At 42.5% G+C, this 19,453-nt stretch overlaps 1 protein-coding gene across 1 annotated transcript in view; it reads left to right on the forward strand.

The window, feature by feature from the left end:
• Positions 1 to 2,003: 2,003 nt before the first annotated feature.
• Positions 2,004 to 19,453, forward strand: part of LOC142664178 (alpha-2-macroglobulin-like protein 1) — a 77,501-nt gene continuing 60,051 nt past the window's right edge. The window contains exons 1-8 of the mRNA XM_075843202.1: positions 2,004 to 2,111; positions 4,763 to 4,946; positions 8,422 to 8,581; positions 10,080 to 10,132; positions 11,425 to 11,445; positions 12,500 to 12,656; positions 15,275 to 15,359; positions 17,482 to 17,623. Of these exons, the coding sequence (XP_075699317.1) occupies positions 2,044 to 2,111; positions 4,763 to 4,946; positions 8,422 to 8,581; positions 10,080 to 10,132; positions 11,425 to 11,445; positions 12,500 to 12,656; positions 15,275 to 15,359; positions 17,482 to 17,623 (870 nt within the window). The 5' untranslated portion in view covers positions 2,004 to 2,043. The remainder of the gene's footprint in view (positions 2,112 to 4,762; positions 4,947 to 8,421; positions 8,582 to 10,079; positions 10,133 to 11,424; positions 11,446 to 12,499; positions 12,657 to 15,274; positions 15,360 to 17,481; positions 17,624 to 19,453) is intronic.

The following is a 19,453-nucleotide window of genomic DNA, read 5'->3' on the forward strand; positions in this document are numbered from 1 at the left end:
CTCAGCTTTTTAGTAGCGTTCGTTTACACGTTGCGGACAATTCCGCTGTGGAGCATAGGCTGCGGTGCGAAATTTGGTGTCCGCAGCATACAATGGTTGTTGCGCTCGTGTCGCGGACTTGTTGCGGACTCATTGCGGAATTTCTCCATTGACTTCAATGGAGAGTCAAAATTCCGCAATGAAGTCCGCAGATGTTATGTGTGTTGCGGAGCGTATTGGTTTTACTACCATGACATTTCTTCATTCTGGCTGGACCTATGTATTTCTAGGTCTACAGTCAGACTGAGGAAGTCAATGGGGCTCCCGTAATTACGGGTGACTACGTGTGTGCCCCTGTAATTACGGGAGCGTTGCTAGGCGACGTCAGTAAATAGTCACTGTCCGGGGTGCTGAAAGAGTTAAGCGATCGGCAGTAACTGTTTCTGCACCCGGGACAGTGACTTCCGATCACAATATAGAGCAACCTGTAAAAAAAATAGAAGTTCATACTTACCGAGAACTCCCTGCTTCTGTCTCCAGTCCGGCCTCCCAGGATGACGTTTCAGTCTAAGTGATGGCTGCAGCCAATCACAGGCCAATCACAGGCTGCAGCGGTTACATGGACTGCCGCGTCATCCAGGGAGGTCGGGCTGGATAGCGAAAGAGGGACGCGTCACCAAGACAACGGCCGGTAAGTAAGAATTTATTTTTACTTTTACTAGGGAAAGTGCTGTCCCTTCTCTCTATCCTGCACTGATAGGGAGAAGGGAAGTACTTTCACCTCAATACGCAACGGCTAGTCCGCATCAATTTAATGCCCATTTTAGGCAAAGCCGCAACAGAATCTGCAACGCAGATTCTGTGCGGCATCGATGCGGACAGTGGTGGAAGAACTCCGCCACGTCTGGGCATGCCCTAAAATCTACAACTTGTCCTAGAAAAAAAAAAATGTGGACTGAAAAATAAAAAAGTGATGGCTTTTAGAAGGCAGGAAGAAAAAAAAAAAAAAAGAATGGCTGCTGTGGCAAAGTGTACCCGGTACTTTAGTAGATGGTAGAAGATGGTAGCCAAAACATTGACAGATAGTCCAGAAGTACTGTAGTCAACGGAATTCAGACAAAGAAAAATGCGGTGCCAGGGGTGAAGCGTAGATCATAGTCTGATAAGCTGCGGTTGGTAACAGTAATTTAGTAGAGCAGAATATGCTGTACAGTAGCGGGTAGTTCAAAAGAGTAGTCAAACAAGCCAATATTCAGTAACAGAAATGTAGCAGTGCCCAGTTTGCAGTACAGTGGGTAGTTTAGTAGTCAGGAAAGCCAATGAACAGTAATGGAAATGTAGCATAGTCAAGTATGTGGACAGTAGGGATGAAGCAGAAAAAAGTCAAATGAGCTGGGTCAATTAGGGAGTCAAATTCAAATAGCAATATACAATACACAAACAAGCCTGGCTATTTAATTAACCTAATACCTTGCACTGAGGTCAGTACATTGCTGTTTAATATATGACGCCTTACTCTCTGATTAACTGCACTCTGCGTCCAAGCGCTTGAGTCGGCGCTGAAGGAGGACAAGTGAGTATATGATTTCAATTATTTGATTTATTAAATGTGGACATATTATCTTCTGTATAGATGGAGGGTGGGACCTCAAAATCCTTTCCCCATGATGGGCCCAAGGAAACCCAGTCCAACATGGATTAGGCATTTTACATATTCAGAGCTGTATGTGTGGGACATTTTTTATTAGGTTTAAAATGAATTCACAAAGTTAAAATCTAACAATTGTAAAAAAGTAGTAATTGTATACACTGGCCCATTTCCATCAATACAAACTCCACAGGAGATAAGAGGTCATGGGTTGCTGTTGAAATCCTGCTTAGTAGCCAAAATTCTCCCACACAAGTTTACTGTCCTCACATATCTCTATCCAGAGGCCGAGATGGGTTGGCCAAAGACTGATTTAGGATTGGGGGCACGGGGTGATATAGGCTCCTCCTTCAGTTCTCGTTACTATAAGAGAGGGACATTTTTGGAGACTTAGTGGAGGTGACGTGTGATCCAACATGTGGCTTCTCTTGGTACCCGTCTGCCTGGCAATCTTCAGCTCATCTCATACTTCAGCATCAGAACCGTAAGATGCATATTTTAATTACTTAAAATGCAAGTTATCAATTTCTCAGAGAATGTGTAATGTATATTAGTCCATAATGCGCATGTTATACCTGAAATAACTAGATTGAGAACACAAAAGATACATTTATATATGATATGTTGGAAGTTACTCTCAAAAGGTACAGATTCTGCTTGTGGAGTTACAGTTCTAGGGAGTCTTTAGGACAATGCACCCTGGGAAAAATTATGCAAAATAGCTCTCCTCCAGAAGGAAGATTGTCTCTTTAGTGCCACCTAGAGGTGGCTTGCCTGTAAGTCATTGTCCAGCTCTTTAAGGCTTCGTTCACATCTGGGTCAAGGTCCCGTTCTGAGGTTCTGTCGGAGCTTCCCTTCAGAACGGGACCCTGACTGAAACAAAGGGAAACCATAGGTTTCCGTTTGCATCACCATTGATTGTAATGGTGACGGATCCGGTGCCAATGGTTTCCGTTTGTCTCAGTTGTGCAAGGGTTCCGTCGTTTTGATGGAATCAGTATCGTAGTCGACTGCGCTATTCATTCCGTCAAAACGACGGAACTCGTGCACAACTGAGACAAATGGAAACCATTGGCACTGGATCCGTCACGATTGAAATCAATGGTGATGCAAACGGAAACCTATGGTTTCCGTTCGTTTCAGTCAGGGTCCCGTTTTGACTGGAAGCTCAGATGAAACGTCAGAACGGGACCCTGACGCAGATGTGAATGAAGCCTAATGAGGTAAAAAACATGACTCGGGTTATAAGCCAAACCAATGCTATCAGTGTCGTCAGTCAAATCAGTGCTGTCTATAGATTGGTGTCTCTGGCTTGGCTGATAACCATGATATGTAATGTAACATTGACTTACAGGGTAGCCATGTAGAGGGAGAACGAGAGCGTTTTTGGAAAATAGCTATTTTTCATGCTTAAAGAGGCTCTGTCACCAGATTTTGCAGCCCCTATCTGCTATTGCAGCAGATAGGCGCTGCAATGTAGATTACAGTAACGTTTTTATTTTTAAAAAACGAGCATTTTTGGCCAAGTTATGACCATTTTTGTAATTATGCAAATGAGGCTTGCAAAAGTCCAAGTGGGTGTGTTTAAAAGTAAAAGTCCAAGTGGGCGTGTATTAGGTGCGTACATCGGGGCGTTTTTAATACTTTTACTAGCTGGGCGCTGTGAAGAGAAGTAACATCCTCTTCTCTTCAGAACGCCCAGCTTCTGACAGTGCAGATCTGTGACGTCACTCACAGGTCCTGCATCGTGACGGCCACATCGGCAGCAGAGGCTACAGTTGATTCTGCAGCAGCATCAGCGTTTGCAGGTAAGATCGACTTACCTGCAAACGCTGTTGCTGCTGCAGAATCAACTGTAGCCTCTGGTGCCGATGTGGCCGTCACGATGCAGGACCTGTGAGTGACGTCACAGATCTGCACTGTCACAAGCTGGGCGTTCTGAAGAGAAGAGGATGTTACTTCTCATCAGAGCGCCCAGCTAGTGAAAGTATTAAAAACGCCCCGATGTACGCACATAATACACGCCCACTTGGACTTTTGCTTTTAAACACACCCACTAGGACTTTTGCAAGCCTCATTTGCATAACTACAAAAATGGTCATAACTTGGCCAAAAATGCTCGTTTTTTTAAAATAAAAACGTTACTGTAATCTACATTGCAGCGCCTATCTGCTGCAATAGCAGATAGGGGTTGCAAAATCTGGTGACAGAGCCTCTTTAAAGGCTTTGTAAACTACTGAAGGCTTTTTTTTTTTACTAAAACAATTTTTTTAGTGTTTTATGCAACTTTGCTGTCACCAAAGCCGTCAGTCCCGCTCACCTGACAGATTCAGATTTCATCGCATGCTACAGCTTCTATGTATCCATACATAGAAGCTGTATCTGAAAAAGCTGCAGAAAACACAAAAATACACTTTAAAAAAAAAAAAAAAGGCTTCAAAGGTTTGCATAGCCTTTAAAGGGGTATTCCCATCTCGAACATTTATAGCGTATCTACATGCCATAATTGTCCAGAAGATTCGGATCCCACTTCTTTGACCCGCACCTATCTCTATAATGGGGCCTCCTGACCCCCGTCATATCTTGTGCCGCTGTCACTGGGCTCCGCCCACTGACTAATGAGGTGGCCAGGTTTTCTGGAAATAGCCGAGCGCATTTTGCTACAATGTTTCCGAAACTCCCATAGGAGGGCTACGCTGTTTCCGCAACTCGGGAGCTACGGAAACACTGTAGCTCGCTGTGCTACACTGTATCCGTAAATCCCATTCGATTTTTTGGGAATTCCAGAAACAGCGTAACAAAACGCACTTGACTGTTTCCGCAAAACCCGGCCACCTCCTCAGTCAGTAGCTGGAGCCCAGAGAAAACGGCAGAAGGTAGAACAAGGGTCTGGGGTCCCGGTCATCAGATAGGTGAGGGTCCTAGAGGTAAAATCCCGCTTCTATTGGACATTTATGGCATATACTGTGGATAGGCAATAAATGTCTGAAATGGGAATACCCCATTATGTTCATAACCCAACAACTAAAGTCAACTATTATCAGTAGCAATTAAAACTTTTGTAACACCATTCCACTTGTAATCTGAAATATTCAGAAATTATTTAACCATTCTTATTTTTGTTTGTCCTTACAGCCATTATGTGATTACAGTTCCTGCAAATTTAGAGCAGGGGACCGAGGAGAAAGCCTGCGTGACCTTCCTCGACCTGAAGGGGGCGGTGGACATTAAAATAGAGCTGAAGAATGATGACCAAGTTTACAATTTAGCTGAACATAAAGTGAACACTCATGATCATTCCGAGTGTTATACCTTCCAGGTCTGTATACATTTCCAAAGTAAGACATGTGCCAAAGCTGTCAGAACAATATATAATACTATATAAAGTGTTTCTAATAATAACTATATAATACAGGTCATTGGAAATTTCCTATTGTCATGTCTGTACATAATATTTGTATAAATATCACATTCTGATGTCAGAACCTGAGGATCATACAGAGATGAGCGGCACCACATGGACATTGCTTATCTTTTCCTGCAGAAGCCGTCTATTACAGCTGTTGTAGGAAATTCCTTCCTGTGCTAATTTCTGTATTATCCAGTCCGGTACCCTAGCTGCTGTGAACACTGTAAGGCCATGTTCACACGTCGCAGAATTATTCCGCTGCAAGTGTTGGTGCAGATTTGGGGCAATTACGCAACGAATCTGCACCAACATTAGCATATTTGACAGGTAATTCAGATAATGCAGATATCACAGCGGACTTGCCGCAGATTTCAGTTTTTGCATTGCAAAGGCTGAAATCCACAGTGAAATTCCACTTCTTCTCCGCAATGTAATGAGCATGCTGTGGGGGGGGGGGGGGGATTCTGCACCACAGCCTAATTTCCGCACAGTTATTTTCTGCAACGTCTGAACTAAGTTTCCCAAAAATGTATAGAAAAAAACGGCTGCTGCAGAATTCCACTGCGGACTGTCCACAGCTGAATTCAACAGCAATTCTGCCACGTCTGAACGTAGCCTAATACACACATCAGATGCTGCAGACCTTTTTTAAAAGAATGAAGGAGTTTCATATCAATCAGTTGTGGACAGGAAGCTCCCCCCTTACCTCAGCTGTTGCAGAACCTCTTTTGAAGGAGGAGATTCTCATCGATAATTAATTTATTGAAAATTCCCTCAGCCTTTTCAAAAAGAAGATCTGCGGTGTGTTTTATAAGGAATAATGGACCCTCACTATAAAGTATAAAAAGATTAGAAGTCATCTTACAGTCCTGTGACCTGTATAAATACACTCAGCTTGCGGTTTCATACTTTTATAGGGCCACGGAACTCATTGGTGACTTCTAAGATTCATATTAACACTTCAGTGGATAAAAATCTATCCTAGTCATATGATGGACACACATATGTGCGGTGCATTACAAGATATACCGTGTTTCCCCGAAAGTAAGACAGTGTCTTACTTTCTTTTTATCCCCAAAAGCCCCACTATGTCTTACTTTCGGGGTATGTCTTATATTGGGAAAAAATTGTCGAATTATTATTATTATTTTTTTTCACAAACTTTATTTAACTGTTTTACATTTTTTTTTTTAGTCCCACCAGGGGACTTCACTATGCGATGTGCCGATCGCATATATAATGCTTTGGTATACTTAGTATACCGAAGCATTATTGCCTGTCAGTGTAAAACTGACAGGCAACCTATTAGGTCATGCCTCCGGCATCGCCTAACAGGCAGATGCTGAAGGCAGACCTGGGGGTCTTTGTTAGACCCCCGGCTGTCATGGAAACCCGACGGCGACCCGCGATTTGTTTGCGGGGGCGCCAATCGGGTGACAGAGGGAGCTCCCTCCCTCTGTCAAACACATTGGATGCCGCTGTCACTATTGACAGCAGCATTTAATGGGTTAAACTGCCGGAATCGGCGCGCGCTTCGATTCCGGCAGTTGCAGCAGGAGCCAGGCTGTGTATAACAGCCGTGCTCCTGCCGCTCATCGCGTGGGTACAGTCTCAGTACCCGCGCCATCACAGGACGGATATATCCGTCCTCCTGCGCGAACTAGCAGCTGCTGAGGACGGATATATCCGGCGCGGTGACGTATGGAGAGGGGGGCGGCGCGGAAGTGGGCAGGAGGCGGGCAGGAGGCCGTGTTTCCCCGAAAGTAAGACATATGTCTTACTTTCGGGGTACGGCTTATATTAGCCGACCCCCCTGAAACCCCCGATACGTCTTACAATCGGGGGTGTCTTACTATCGGGGAAACACGGTAGCTTTGACTGTAACTGTATAAGTGGTGTACCTATGTGTCCATCATACGACCAGGACAGATTATTATCCTCTGTAAGTAAACAACTAAAGGTTCCTGTTCAATGACTGAGATTTTAAAGTAGAATTGATACAGAGAATATATAGGAAAATGATAAACCTTTTCATTATGCAAAGAATTTAATGTATTTGCTAAAACTGGAATCCCCCTTTAAAGGGGTTCTCCCATCAGGGACATTTGTGACATATCTACAGGATATGTCATAAATGTCAGATAAATGTGGGTCCCACCTCTGGAACCCGCACCTATCTCTAGAACGGGGCCCCCTAAACGGGGCCCCCTACCTTAACCGACTCCCGCTGCCTTTCGGCCACTTCCTGACTATAAGGGGGGATTCACACGAGCGTGTATTCGGTCCGTGCGGGCCGCGTGGTTTTCACGCGCCACGCACAGACCAATACAAGTCTATGGGGCAGTACAGACAGTCCGTGCTTTTTGCGCAGCGTTTGTCAGCTGCGCAAAAAGCGCGACAGGTTCAATATCTCCGCGTATTTCGCGCATCACGCACCCATTGAAGTCAATGGGTGCGTGAAAACCACGCAGGTCGCACGGAAGCACTTCCGTGCGAACCGACTGAAACAGCGCACCAGCTGTCAAAAGGATGAATGTAACCAGAAAAGCACCACGTGCTTTTCTGTTTCCAAACATCCAAATGGAGTGTCTTTGAGATGAGCGAACCCGGACAATCGAACCGAACTTCACCGGGTTCGGCCAAACTCGTTTTGGCCGAACCCGGCAAAAAAATTTCCGGTACGCGACGTACGGAGATAGTCACTGTCCAGGGTGCTGAAAGAGTTAAACTGTTTCAGCACCATGGACAGTGACTACCGATCCCAATAAACATGAACCTGTAAAAAAAAAACGAAGTTCTGACTTAGCGATAACTCCCGGCTTCTTCCTCCAGTCTGACCTCCCGGGATGACAATTCAGTCCAAGTGACAGCTCCAGCCAATCACAGGCCAAGCACAGGCTGCAGCGGTCACATGGACTGCCACGTCATCCAGGGAGGTGGGACCCGATGTCAAGAGAGGTGCGTCACCAAGGACGCGTCACCAAGGACGTGTCACCAAGGCAACGGCCGGGAAGTTCTCGGTAAGTACAAACTTTTTCTTTTTTTTTAACAGGTTGCTGTATATTGTGTTCGGCATCCACTGTCGAGGGTGCTGAAAGAGTTACTGCCGATCAGTTAGCTCTTTCAGCACCTTGGACAGTGACGGGCGTTGACTAGCCTCATCTCTATGATGGCGGCTGCGCGAAAATCACGCAGCCGCGCATCATACACGGATGACACACGCAGCTGTCAAATGGTTTTTGCGCGCGCAAAACGCTGCGTTGTTTGCGCGCGCAAAAACGCAACGTCCGTCTGTATCTGCCCTTAGGTTGGGAGTAACGAAAACACAAGATAAGTCTCACAAGATAAGAAATTCTATTAAAAAATGGTTTCTATTTCTTATCAGGTTCCAATAATAAAAGATGATCGATCAGTCTGGCTCTTACATGTATCTATACATGGAGAAAACATCAATGTGGATGAAACCAAGAAAGTTGTCATCGTCAAAAGAGAAGATCTGTGCTTCATTCAGAATGATAAGTCCACTTACAAGCCAGGTGATATAGGTAAGGTGAAAGACAATTATTGTGAGTGTTAATACTATCATTATTGATATCATGTAGTTCTATGTGTAATACTGCGCAATACTAAGGAAATACTGATAACATGAACTATTTGAGGTACTTGAGGATCGGAGTTAAAAAACAAATTTTTATAGGTTATTATATCTAATTATTTAGTGGAATGATTTTTGTCACCTACTAGAAGAAGCATCAAATTTTAGTATATGTTTACTGCCATCCTACCTGATAGATTCACACCATGTGTCAGAGCCTCGGCCCGCTGGAGGATCCTCTTATGCTTTGGTGGACCAGTCCGACCCTGGAATCATGTTTACTGTAAGGGTATGTTCACACGGCTGAAATTACGGTGCTGTTATCAGGAGAAAACAGCACCGTAATTTCAGCCGTAATGGCTTTCGCAGGCGTCTTTTGCTGCGTCCATTACGGACGTAATTGGAGCTGTTTTTCCATGGAGCCCATGGAAAACGGCTCCAATTACATCTGAAGAAGTGACAGGCACTTCTTTGACGCGGCGCGTAAAAAAAATGATCGTCGGCACAGAACATCGTAAGACCCATTCAAATGAATGGGCAGATGTTTGCCGTCACTTTTGAGACGCATTTTCCGACGTAATTCAGGGCTAAAACGCCCGAATTACATCCGTAAATAGTGTGTGTGTGAACCCAGCCTAAGGAATGGGCATGTCAATTATTTACAGGGTAATGGTAGGTCACTATAAGGCCTAGTTCACACAGAATTGTTTTGGAGACAGATTTTGACTTGACAGCGTTGTTTTGATGCTTTTTTAAAAAAAAGATTTTTTGTAGAATTTTTTGCCTGCAGCCGGGAAATCTAATGCAAAAACAGCGGGGGCAAAATGCCACAAAAAACGCTCAGGTTTTTTCTTCCGTTAATTGATTTCAATGGCAGGTCAGAGGCGGAAACCGCTCGAAAAGAGGGTATGCCGTTTTTTTTCAGCAAAAAAACCCGCCTGTGCCTCCCTTTGAAATGAATAGGGGGCGATTTGGGCTGTTTTATTGGCACTGATTCTGACTAGGGTTTCCATGACAAAATCAGCGACAAAAAACTCTGTGTGAACGGACACTTTCTCCACTCTTCATTAAAAAAGTCCTCGAAGATAAGGCGATCACAGATATTCTGCTGCTAAAACCCCCAGCGATCAGCTCTAATCTGTGGAGAAACTATGCAGAAAGTGTTCAATATCCCTGCAGCACCACTACATCGATCTTGTGTGTTTAGGTCGTCACAAAAGTCTGTTGATGGCAAATGTTGAGGGATCCTTTATAGCCCCAGGAGATGAAATGCTTCCAGAGTGTCTGTAAATGACTTATGCTCCTTTCTGCGGGAGGGAGATAGCAAAACAGACCCGGGAAGACAAAAGAGAGGAGCACAATATGAATATAAATACAACTCAACATTACAAGACCTGTCCCATAAATGACATAATAATTTTTGTTTCTCTCATATGCTTTTATTCTAGTGAAATTTCGCTTGATATCTGTGAACAAGGATTTTCAAGCTATAAATAAACAGGTGAGAATATTATTATTTTTTTTGTTGATTGTCGTGAAAAGTTAATTTAGCCAACAAATGAGACAAAGCAAAACACGTAAGAATGTAAACTGCTCTAATGGTTTAAAGAGAAACATTTTACATAAAAATGTCCAAAATATCATATAAACTGGGACACAAATCTACTTTAAGCAGCAAAGTACTGTGTAAAACTGTTGTGATGAGTTCCCCAAAACGTGAATCGTCCTCAATTACCTGAATGCTGAAACTTCTAAGATGACCTATGTCCTTTACTAAGTCACAGCCGAAGCCTGTGCTGATGGTGACCACCGATAGTTACCACTTGTTCAGTGGTCAAGTTATCATGGTCAGTTTTTGTATCAGTCCTCCAAGGATAAAGAGGAGCATAATGATAACAGAATGAAAGGCCTCTATTAGCCCCCCTAGGCTGCCATGACAACTATCGGCACCCCGGGATCGTATCGGGACCAATGGGGCGTTGGAGGGAGCCACCCCTTCTTTCTAACAGGTTAGATGCCGCGATTGCAATTGACCACTGCATCTAAGGGGTTAAAAAAGTGGGATCTAGCTTGAGCAAACCTCTTATTGCACTAAAGTGTTGGTTGTAACCTACTGCCGACACGCACAACTTATGGAGTGGGCTCAGCCTAATAGCCCTCCACACTTTCCCTCCTGGCCTCCGCCGCATATGTAGTTTTTTCAAGGGTTAAAGGCTTTGTGCACCCTTTTTTTTTTTTTTTTTTGCTCCAATGCATCTAAAATAATAAAATGGAGCAACTCTGCAAATAGCCTTTTCCAAATACATCCTACAGTTTTGTGTTCATAGCTTCTATGCAGACCTCTGTATCTCCATGGTAACAGACTACATATAAATACTGTGTAGTCAGATCCTTTAATCAAGTGTTACTTCTTTCCATCTGCTTTCTCTTCTACTGTCCGTACGTTAGCAGCAAAAGGGAGCAGATGGGGTACAGCAGAGGTCCCCCAACCTTTTATACATTGTGAGCCACACAATAAACTTTGAGTGATGGTTGGGAGCCACATTCAAGTAAAAACTGTTAACATATTAAAAGTAGAGAAACACAAGAGTGTCGCGAGCCACTGGTTTCGGGACCACTCCGGTAAAGTAGCTCATGTCTCTATGATCTGACTACACAGGGTCTGTTTTCAGTTTAGTATACAATAAATGATATAATGTTCACTATACATAATCTGTTGAAATTCATTCATATTCAATATTTAAACTATTTGTATTTTACATGTAATACTATTATTTTCTTTTTGTTTTTTAGTATCCTTTGGTTGAAATAAAAGTAAGTATATCAAACATACTCCTATAACTGATAAAATGTTATATTATGCAAAACATCGATTTTGCCAAGGATTTTTCTGTAGATTTGCACTGAATATAACCCATAGTATTCATAGATATAATGTAACATTATGGGCCCTATATCACATGCTGATTTTTTTTCTAATGTGTGTGGATGGTGTTTTGAAAATTCCATTGGCATGGACTGTACAATCATTTTTTGTTGCGGAATCCGCAAAGAGAAACCACAACAAATCCGCCACATCTAAACATGACCGTACAGATCAAATGCATCAGTACGTCATCGTTAGTTTTTCTGCGTTACGGATGCATAATAGTGATAGTCGGTCTTCTAGGGAAGAAATTTAGTTACATAAGAAGTTCCTTTTGAAATACAAATGCAATAATGATGACATATGGATGCATCTTATTGTTAACACTCCATATACTTCGATGGCCATTTTTTCATCTCCAAAACGGATAAAAGTAGCAAATCCTGCATTTTTATTATACGCGCTTATTTTATACGCCAATGTGAATAGAGCTATAGATTAGCATTGGCTCCGTATTATTCACTGATAAAAATGGCTGCATAAATAATGAAAAATATGCTTGTTTCAAAGTGGCCTAAATTCTAATGTTTACATTTAAGCAGCATTAAAACAAATATACATAAACTTTAATTTTAGGATTTTTTTTAAATAATATTTACTTGCAAATACATGTCTTCTTATTACTTGAATAGGACAATGCTGCAATACCTTGCACAGTCATTATGAAAGTAACGGCGTGTGCACATATAAACAGAAATTACTAAAAGAACAGAGGAGAAAGGGCATTTGGAGGGGGAGAAGTTTATCTCCTGCAACAACTAGAAAATAATTCTGTATATTTTTCTGCTTTTGTTGCAATATGTGACAGAATAAGATCAAAGGAGATATCTGGTCTTCTCTAGTCCTCTTGTAGGCCAATCCAACCCTAGAGAGTTTATAGGTAAACAATGAATTAGACTTTAGTGCCATAAGAAAACCTACTATTTTCTTCATTTCCCATAGGACCCAGATAAAAACCGTATAGCACAGTGGCTAGATGTATCTACAAACCAAGGATTTGCTGACTTCAACTTCCATCTGGCCAATGAATTAGCTCTCGGAGAATACAAAATTAACATACCTAATGGCTGTGAGAAATACTTTAAAGTTGATGAATATGGTAAGTTATGAAAATAAATGGAATAATTAATCTATTATATAACAAAATGAAGATGAAATATAAAAAAACGTCTAGAGCACAATGTTTAACTGTAATAAAATAATGAGGCGAAGGCTTAATACATATCCATATCACAGCTGATTCAAATACAGTACCCATAGCCGGTATGGGCCCGTTGTACACCTCTATGTACAACTGATTTCATCCAGAGGCACACAGAAGTTTTTTCATACGAAATCCTGGCTAAAAAATGTTTTTATGTTCCATTGGATGTTGTATTACGCAGTAGAATATGGTGCTTGTTGAAGCCTATGATATTTTATGCATGTTTGAGTTAAAAGCTATGGACACCTTTAACATAGAATTATTATTTTTTTACATATGTTAGCGGTTACTTGAAATGCACTTTGCATTCTTACATTCATTGTCAGACACCCTGATTTTCAGTTTGCAACCCTTTTCTTTTGCCATGTGTGTGTGTCGCTCCCAGTGATACATGCTGGATATGAGTTGCCAGGATGCTGCTGCTGCCTTCACTAGCTGTCACATATCAGCACAGCTTCGTTCCTGTACTGCTTTATCCTTGTACCGCCCATGAGAGATCTCTTCTCCATTGTCTCGACAGACATTGATGCTGAGGAGTTTTCGATCCCCCTGCAGAGTCTGGGTGCTACACAGCTTGTGTGATCTCTTTCCCCTCCCCCGACAGACTGCTGTGTCTGCTTTCCTCCCTATCTTCCCTCTGATACTGACAGTCTGTGTGATCTTCCCTCCCTGAACACTTGGATGCTTTCCTCAATGTCCACACTCGGATATGCCGCATGAAACTTCCTCCCCCTCCATGTTGCTATCACTAACACTGAGACAGCAGAGAGAGCAGATGACGTCAGTCCCTACAGTAGAAGTGTGCTACTATTTAAAGAGGCTCTGTCACCAGATTTTGCAACCCCTATCTGCTATTGCAGCAGATAGGCGCTGCAATGTAGATTACAGTAACGTTTTTATTTTTAAAAAACGAGCATTTTTGGCCAAGTTATGACCATTTTTGTAATTATGCAAATGAGGCTTGCAAAAGTACAACTGGGCGTGTTGAAAAGTAAAAGTACAACTGGGCGTGTATTATGTGCGTACATCGGGGCGTGTTTACTACTTTTACTAGCTGGGCGTTCTGACGAGAAGTATCATCCACTTCTCTTCACAACGCCCAGCTCCTGGCAGTGCAGACACAGAGCGTGTTCTCGAGAGATCACGCTGTGACGTCACTCACAAGTCTTGCATCGTGTCGGACGAGCGAGGACACATCGGCACCAGAGGCTACAGATGATTCTCGAGAACACGCTCTGTGTCTGCACTGCCAGGAGCTGGGCGTTGTGAAGAGAAGTGGATGATACTTCTCGTCAGAACGCCCAGCTAGTAAAAGTAGTAAACACGCCCCGATGTACGCACATAATACACGCCCAGTTGTACTTTTACTTTTCAACACGCCCAGTTGTACTTTTGCAAGCCTCATTTGCATAAATACAAAAATGGTCATAACTTGGCCAAAAATGCTCGTTTTTTTTAAATAAAAATGTTACTGTAATCTACATTGCAGCGCCGATCTGCTGCAATAGGAGATAGGGGTTGCAAAATCTGGTGACAGAGCCTCTTTAAGTCAGAATCTGCAGGAAAACCAGCTATGCATAGGATTTACACAGACGCTACAGCCGCAAAATAGTAGGAAACTTTAATGACAGTTTTTGAGAAAGTTGTTTAGTTTTGCATTTAGAAAGCAAATAATAAAAAAAAAAAAACAGTGCAAGGTGTCCATAGCTTTTAGGCTGGGTTCACACGACCTATTTTCAGATGTAAACGAGGCGTATTATGCCTCGTTTTACGTCTGAAAATAGGGCTGCAATACCTCGGCAAACATCTGCCCATTCATTTGAATGGGTTTGCCGACGTACTGTGCAGACAACCTGTCATTTACGCGTCGTCGTTTGACAGCTGTCAAACGACGACGCGTAAATGGACTGCCTCGGCAAAGAAGTGCAGGACACTTCTTTGCCACGTAATTTGAGCTGTTCTTCATTGAACTCAATGTAGAGCAGCTCAAGATTTACGAGCGTCTCAGATGCCTCGCATAATACGAGGAGGAGCATTTACGTGTGAAATGAGGCAGCTGTTTTCTCTTGAAAACACTCTGTCTTTTCACACGTAAATGCCTCTCATCGTGTGCACATACCCTAAGGATCAAAATATGTGGTTGCCCTATTGATTTAGTAGCATCAAAACCTTGATACAGGGGTGACGTCAGTACCCAGCAAGATCAGGCAAATATACGCACCCTCATTAGAAGGGCCCACTGCTGTGTGCTTAGAACTACACAGGACACTGCTGTGTGCTTACAACTACACAGGTCACTGCTGTGTGCTTACAACTACACAGGACACTGCTGTGTGCTTACAACTACACAGGACACTGCTGTGTGCTTACAACCTATGGAGATTCAGGTGCCCGTTTGACACTCCTCTGAAGTGCTGGAAGGACGCTTCTATATATTTATTTATTTATTAGTCTCTTATGTACTGACATATACAGATATTACAGATAATAATTTATATTTTTATTCCTTCCAGTGTTGAAGAGGTTTGAGTTAAATATCAATTTTCCATCCAATGTAGTCCTGACAGATAAGTCCTTTCACCTTGATGCTTGTGGCAGGTATGAACACCAGTAGTCTTACTGTATTATATGTAGGGTTACCACCTTTTGCACTCAAAAATACCGGCTAATTTCAGGGTCTATTTACAAGTGTAAGTATTGTGTCCTTTTTTTCCATGATTTTGCACAAATCATGCTACAAAAAACAAAAACACAAATCCAGCATGTGAAAATATATCTCGTCAGGGGGAAAAAGAGGTTGTGGTTTTGTGGTTGTGTCTCCACACTATGCCACTTTGGTCTGGGAGTTCAGACAAAGGGTATGTTCACACGTAGTGAACAAAAACGTCTGAAAATACGGAGCTGTTTTCAGGCGAAAACAGCTCACATTTTTCGCAGCGTTTTTTACGGCCGCTTTTGGAGCTGTTTTTCAATGGAGTCAATGAAAAATGCCTCCAAAAACGTCCCAAGAAGTGTCCTGCACTTCTTTTGACGAGCTGTCATTTTACGCGCCGTATTTTAACAGCGACGCGTAAAATAAAGGCTCGTGGGAATAGAACATCGGAATTCCCATTGAAAGCAATGGGCAGATGTTTGTAGGCGTATTAGGGGCGTTTTTATCAGGCGTAATTCGAGGCGTAAAATGGCCGAATTACGTCTGAAACCACTGCATGTGAACATACCCAAACAATGAATTCCTGTGTCTCTTCCTCTGCTATCCTCTGCTTTTGACTCTTAGGGCTGCGCAGTGAGCATATATCCGGTAGCTGAAAGTGAGCGATCTCCACCCAGCGCCAATCTTACACTTCACCGAATCCTGATACTGCTGATGTTCCCAGGGCTGGGTGACCTGGCAACGGAGGGGTATCTAATTTAAATAGGAAGTAACCTGACTGCACACACACTGTTTTTTTATGCAAAAATACTGGCAATACACTTGTTATTGCCTGTAAAAATATTTTACTTTTACCGGTCTTCCAGTGTAAATACTGGGTGGGCCAGTGGTCTACCGGTCTGGTGGCAACCCTTGGTCCACCAGTAGAGGTAACAGTTCCAGCATTAAAAACATTTATACACAGGGTCAACCAGATAGAGATATTAGATTTTTAGATAGCAGGTGAATAATTTTTACAGTTCTGATCTATATTGAAGTCCTCTTACATGTCCTGATATGGGCCGTGAAAACGAGCGCCGATCAACAAGGCAGCTTGCTGATCGGTGCTTGTTTGCTCTTTTCAGAGAGCTATGGTCAGTACTGTATCGGGATGAGCAATCGCTATTACGGTTGCTCGTTCCTATACATTTTTATCATGTCGGCAGCACTCCTCCCTGTGTACACAGGGTGATGTGCTGCCGACAACGATAATATTTTTTGCAATATAATCGATACAATAAGCCGATGAATGATCTTACACGAGTTTACACAAGGCAATGATCGGGGACGAGCGTTCATATGAATACTGGTTTGTCCGATTATTGGCCCATGTACAAAAAACCCTCAGAGTAGGAGGTGGGTAGATAAAAGTAAATAAATGCAATTGTCTCCCAATATTGAGACATGTCAGAAGGTATAATCGTGCGAGCTGTGCCCTGTGACTACCCTTACTCTCTAGATAGAAAGGGCTGCAGTGCCCCTCTGAGTCCCATGCCCCTTTGTCTTCAGACTTCAGACTTAAAGGGGTTGTCCCACGAAAATCATTATCCCCTATTCACAGGAAAGTTGATATATGTACAATTGCTGTAGGTCTGACCGCTGGGACCTGCAGTGATCATGAGAATGAGGATTCTATAGTAACCCTCCCCGTCTGAATGGAGTGGTGGTCACGCGTGCGCACTACTGCTCCATTCATTCTCTACTGACGGAAATAGCCGACTACAGTGCTTGGTTATCTCTGTGAGTCCCAAACTAACTAATGGTGTGATAGTGCGCATCATTCAAATGAGGTGCACTGGAGCCTCGTAATTGCTGCGGGTGTCAGTGGTTGAACCAGCAGCAATCAAACATTTATCACCTATCCTAGTTGATTTTTCATGGGACAACCCCTTTAAAATTTACCTTGACAGATTAACAAATTAACACTTCACAGTGAGTATTTTGTAATGGGGCATGTACTTCTATATTGGATTAGCTCAGCAGTCTATGAGATGTAGCATCATCTGTAGCTCATGTCTTCATTTCCAGTTATACTTATGGAAAGCCAGTAGAAGGCTCAATTGATCTTTCGGTGTGTGCTGAAACATACTATACTGGTTGGCGTTGGAACTACTACAGCAGTGAAGAAGAAAATACTGAAAGAAAATGTATAGTGGTAAAGGGAGAGAAGGTGAGTCAAAAGAAACCCCATTTAATCCTGTAATTTTGTATTTTACATACTAATGGACTTAATGTATAAAAATATTATAATAATAATTTAACTAATTTCTGTGAAATAACAGTATACTTTAAATTCACCTTAAAGTAAATTTCAAACCTTGTGCATAATTATTGTTAGTTTTTTTTTTATCTTAATAGGTCCAAAAGTCTGTGCTGATTAATTTAATATACAGTGAAGGAAATAAGTATTTGATCCCTTGCTGATTTTGTAAGTTTGCCCACTGTCAAAGACATGAACAGTCTAGAATTTTTAGGCTAGGTTAATTTTACCAGTTAGAGATAGATTATATAAAAAAAAAACAGAAAATCACATAGTCAAAATGATATATATTTATTTGCATTGTGCACAGAGAAATAAGTATTTGATCCCCTACCAACCATTAATAGTTCAGCCTCCTCCAGACCAGTTACACGCTCCAAATCAACTTGGTGCCTGCATTAAAGACAGCTGTCTTACATGGTCACCTGTATAAAAGACTCCTGTCCACAGACTCAATTAATCAGTCTGACTCTAACCTCTACAACATGGGCAAGACCAAAGAGCTTTCTAAGGATGTCAGGGACAAGATCATAGACCTGCACAAGGCTGGAATGGGCTACAAAACCATAAGTAAGATGCTGGGTGAGAAGGAGACAACTGTTGGTGCAATAGTAAGAAAATGGAAGACATACAAAATGACTGTCAATCGACATCGATCTGGGGCTCCATGCAAAATCTCACCTCGTGGGGTATCCTTGATCCTGAGGAAGGTGAGAGCTCAGCCGAAAACTACACGGGGGGAACTTGTTAATGATCTCAAGGCAGCTGGGACCACAGTCACCAAGAAAACCATTGGTAACACATTACGCTGTAATGGATTAAAATCCTGCAGTGCCCGCAAGGTCCCCCTGCTCAAGAAGGCACATGTACAGGCCCGTCTGAAGTTTGCAAATGAGTATCTGCATGATTCTGAGAGTGATTGGGAGAAGGTGCTGTGGTCAGATGAGACTAAAATTGAGCTCTTTGGCATTAACTCTACTCGCCGTGTTTGGAGGAAGTGAAATGCTGCATATGACCCAAAGAACACCGTCCCCACTGTCAAGCATGGAGGTGGAAACATTATGTTTTGGGGGTGTTTCTCTGCTAAGGGCACAGGACTACTTGACTGCATAAATGGGAGAATGGATGGAGCCATGTACCGTCAAATCCTGAGTGACAACCTCCTTCCCTCCACCAGGACATTAAAAATGGCTCGTGGCTGGGTCTTCCAGCACGACAATGACCCGAAACATACAGCCAAGGCAACAAAGGAGTGGCTCAAAAAGAAACACATTAAGGTCATGGAGTGGCCTAGCCAGTCTCCAGACCTTAATCCCATCGAAAACTTATGGAGGGAGCTGAAGATCCGAGTTGCCAAGCGACAGCCTCAAAATCTTAATGATTTACATATGATCTGCAAAGCGGAGTGGGCCAAAATTCCATCTAACATGTGTGCAAACCTCATCAACTACAAAAAATGTCTGACTGCTGTGCTTGCCAACAAGGGTTTTGCCACCAAGTATTAAAGGGAATGTGTTGCCAGCAAAACATGTTTTTTTTTTTTTTAGTTAAACAATTAGTGTGTAGGTGATTAAACATTGTTCTAATTTTTTTTATTTTTTTCACGAGTCAGGAAATATTATAAATTGGATTCAATTTATAATATTTCCCAGCACTGGTCACTAGATGGAGCAATTCCCAAAATTGCAGCATTGCATGTGGTAAAGCAACCACATTGCTTTATGCTGCAAAATTGGGAAA

Source organism: Rhinoderma darwinii, chromosome 11 (assembly GCF_050947455.1).
Source record: "Rhinoderma darwinii isolate aRhiDar2 chromosome 11, aRhiDar2.hap1, whole genome shotgun sequence".
In the NCBI taxonomy this organism is placed as follows: domain Eukaryota; kingdom Metazoa; phylum Chordata; class Amphibia; order Anura; family Rhinodermatidae; genus Rhinoderma; species Rhinoderma darwinii.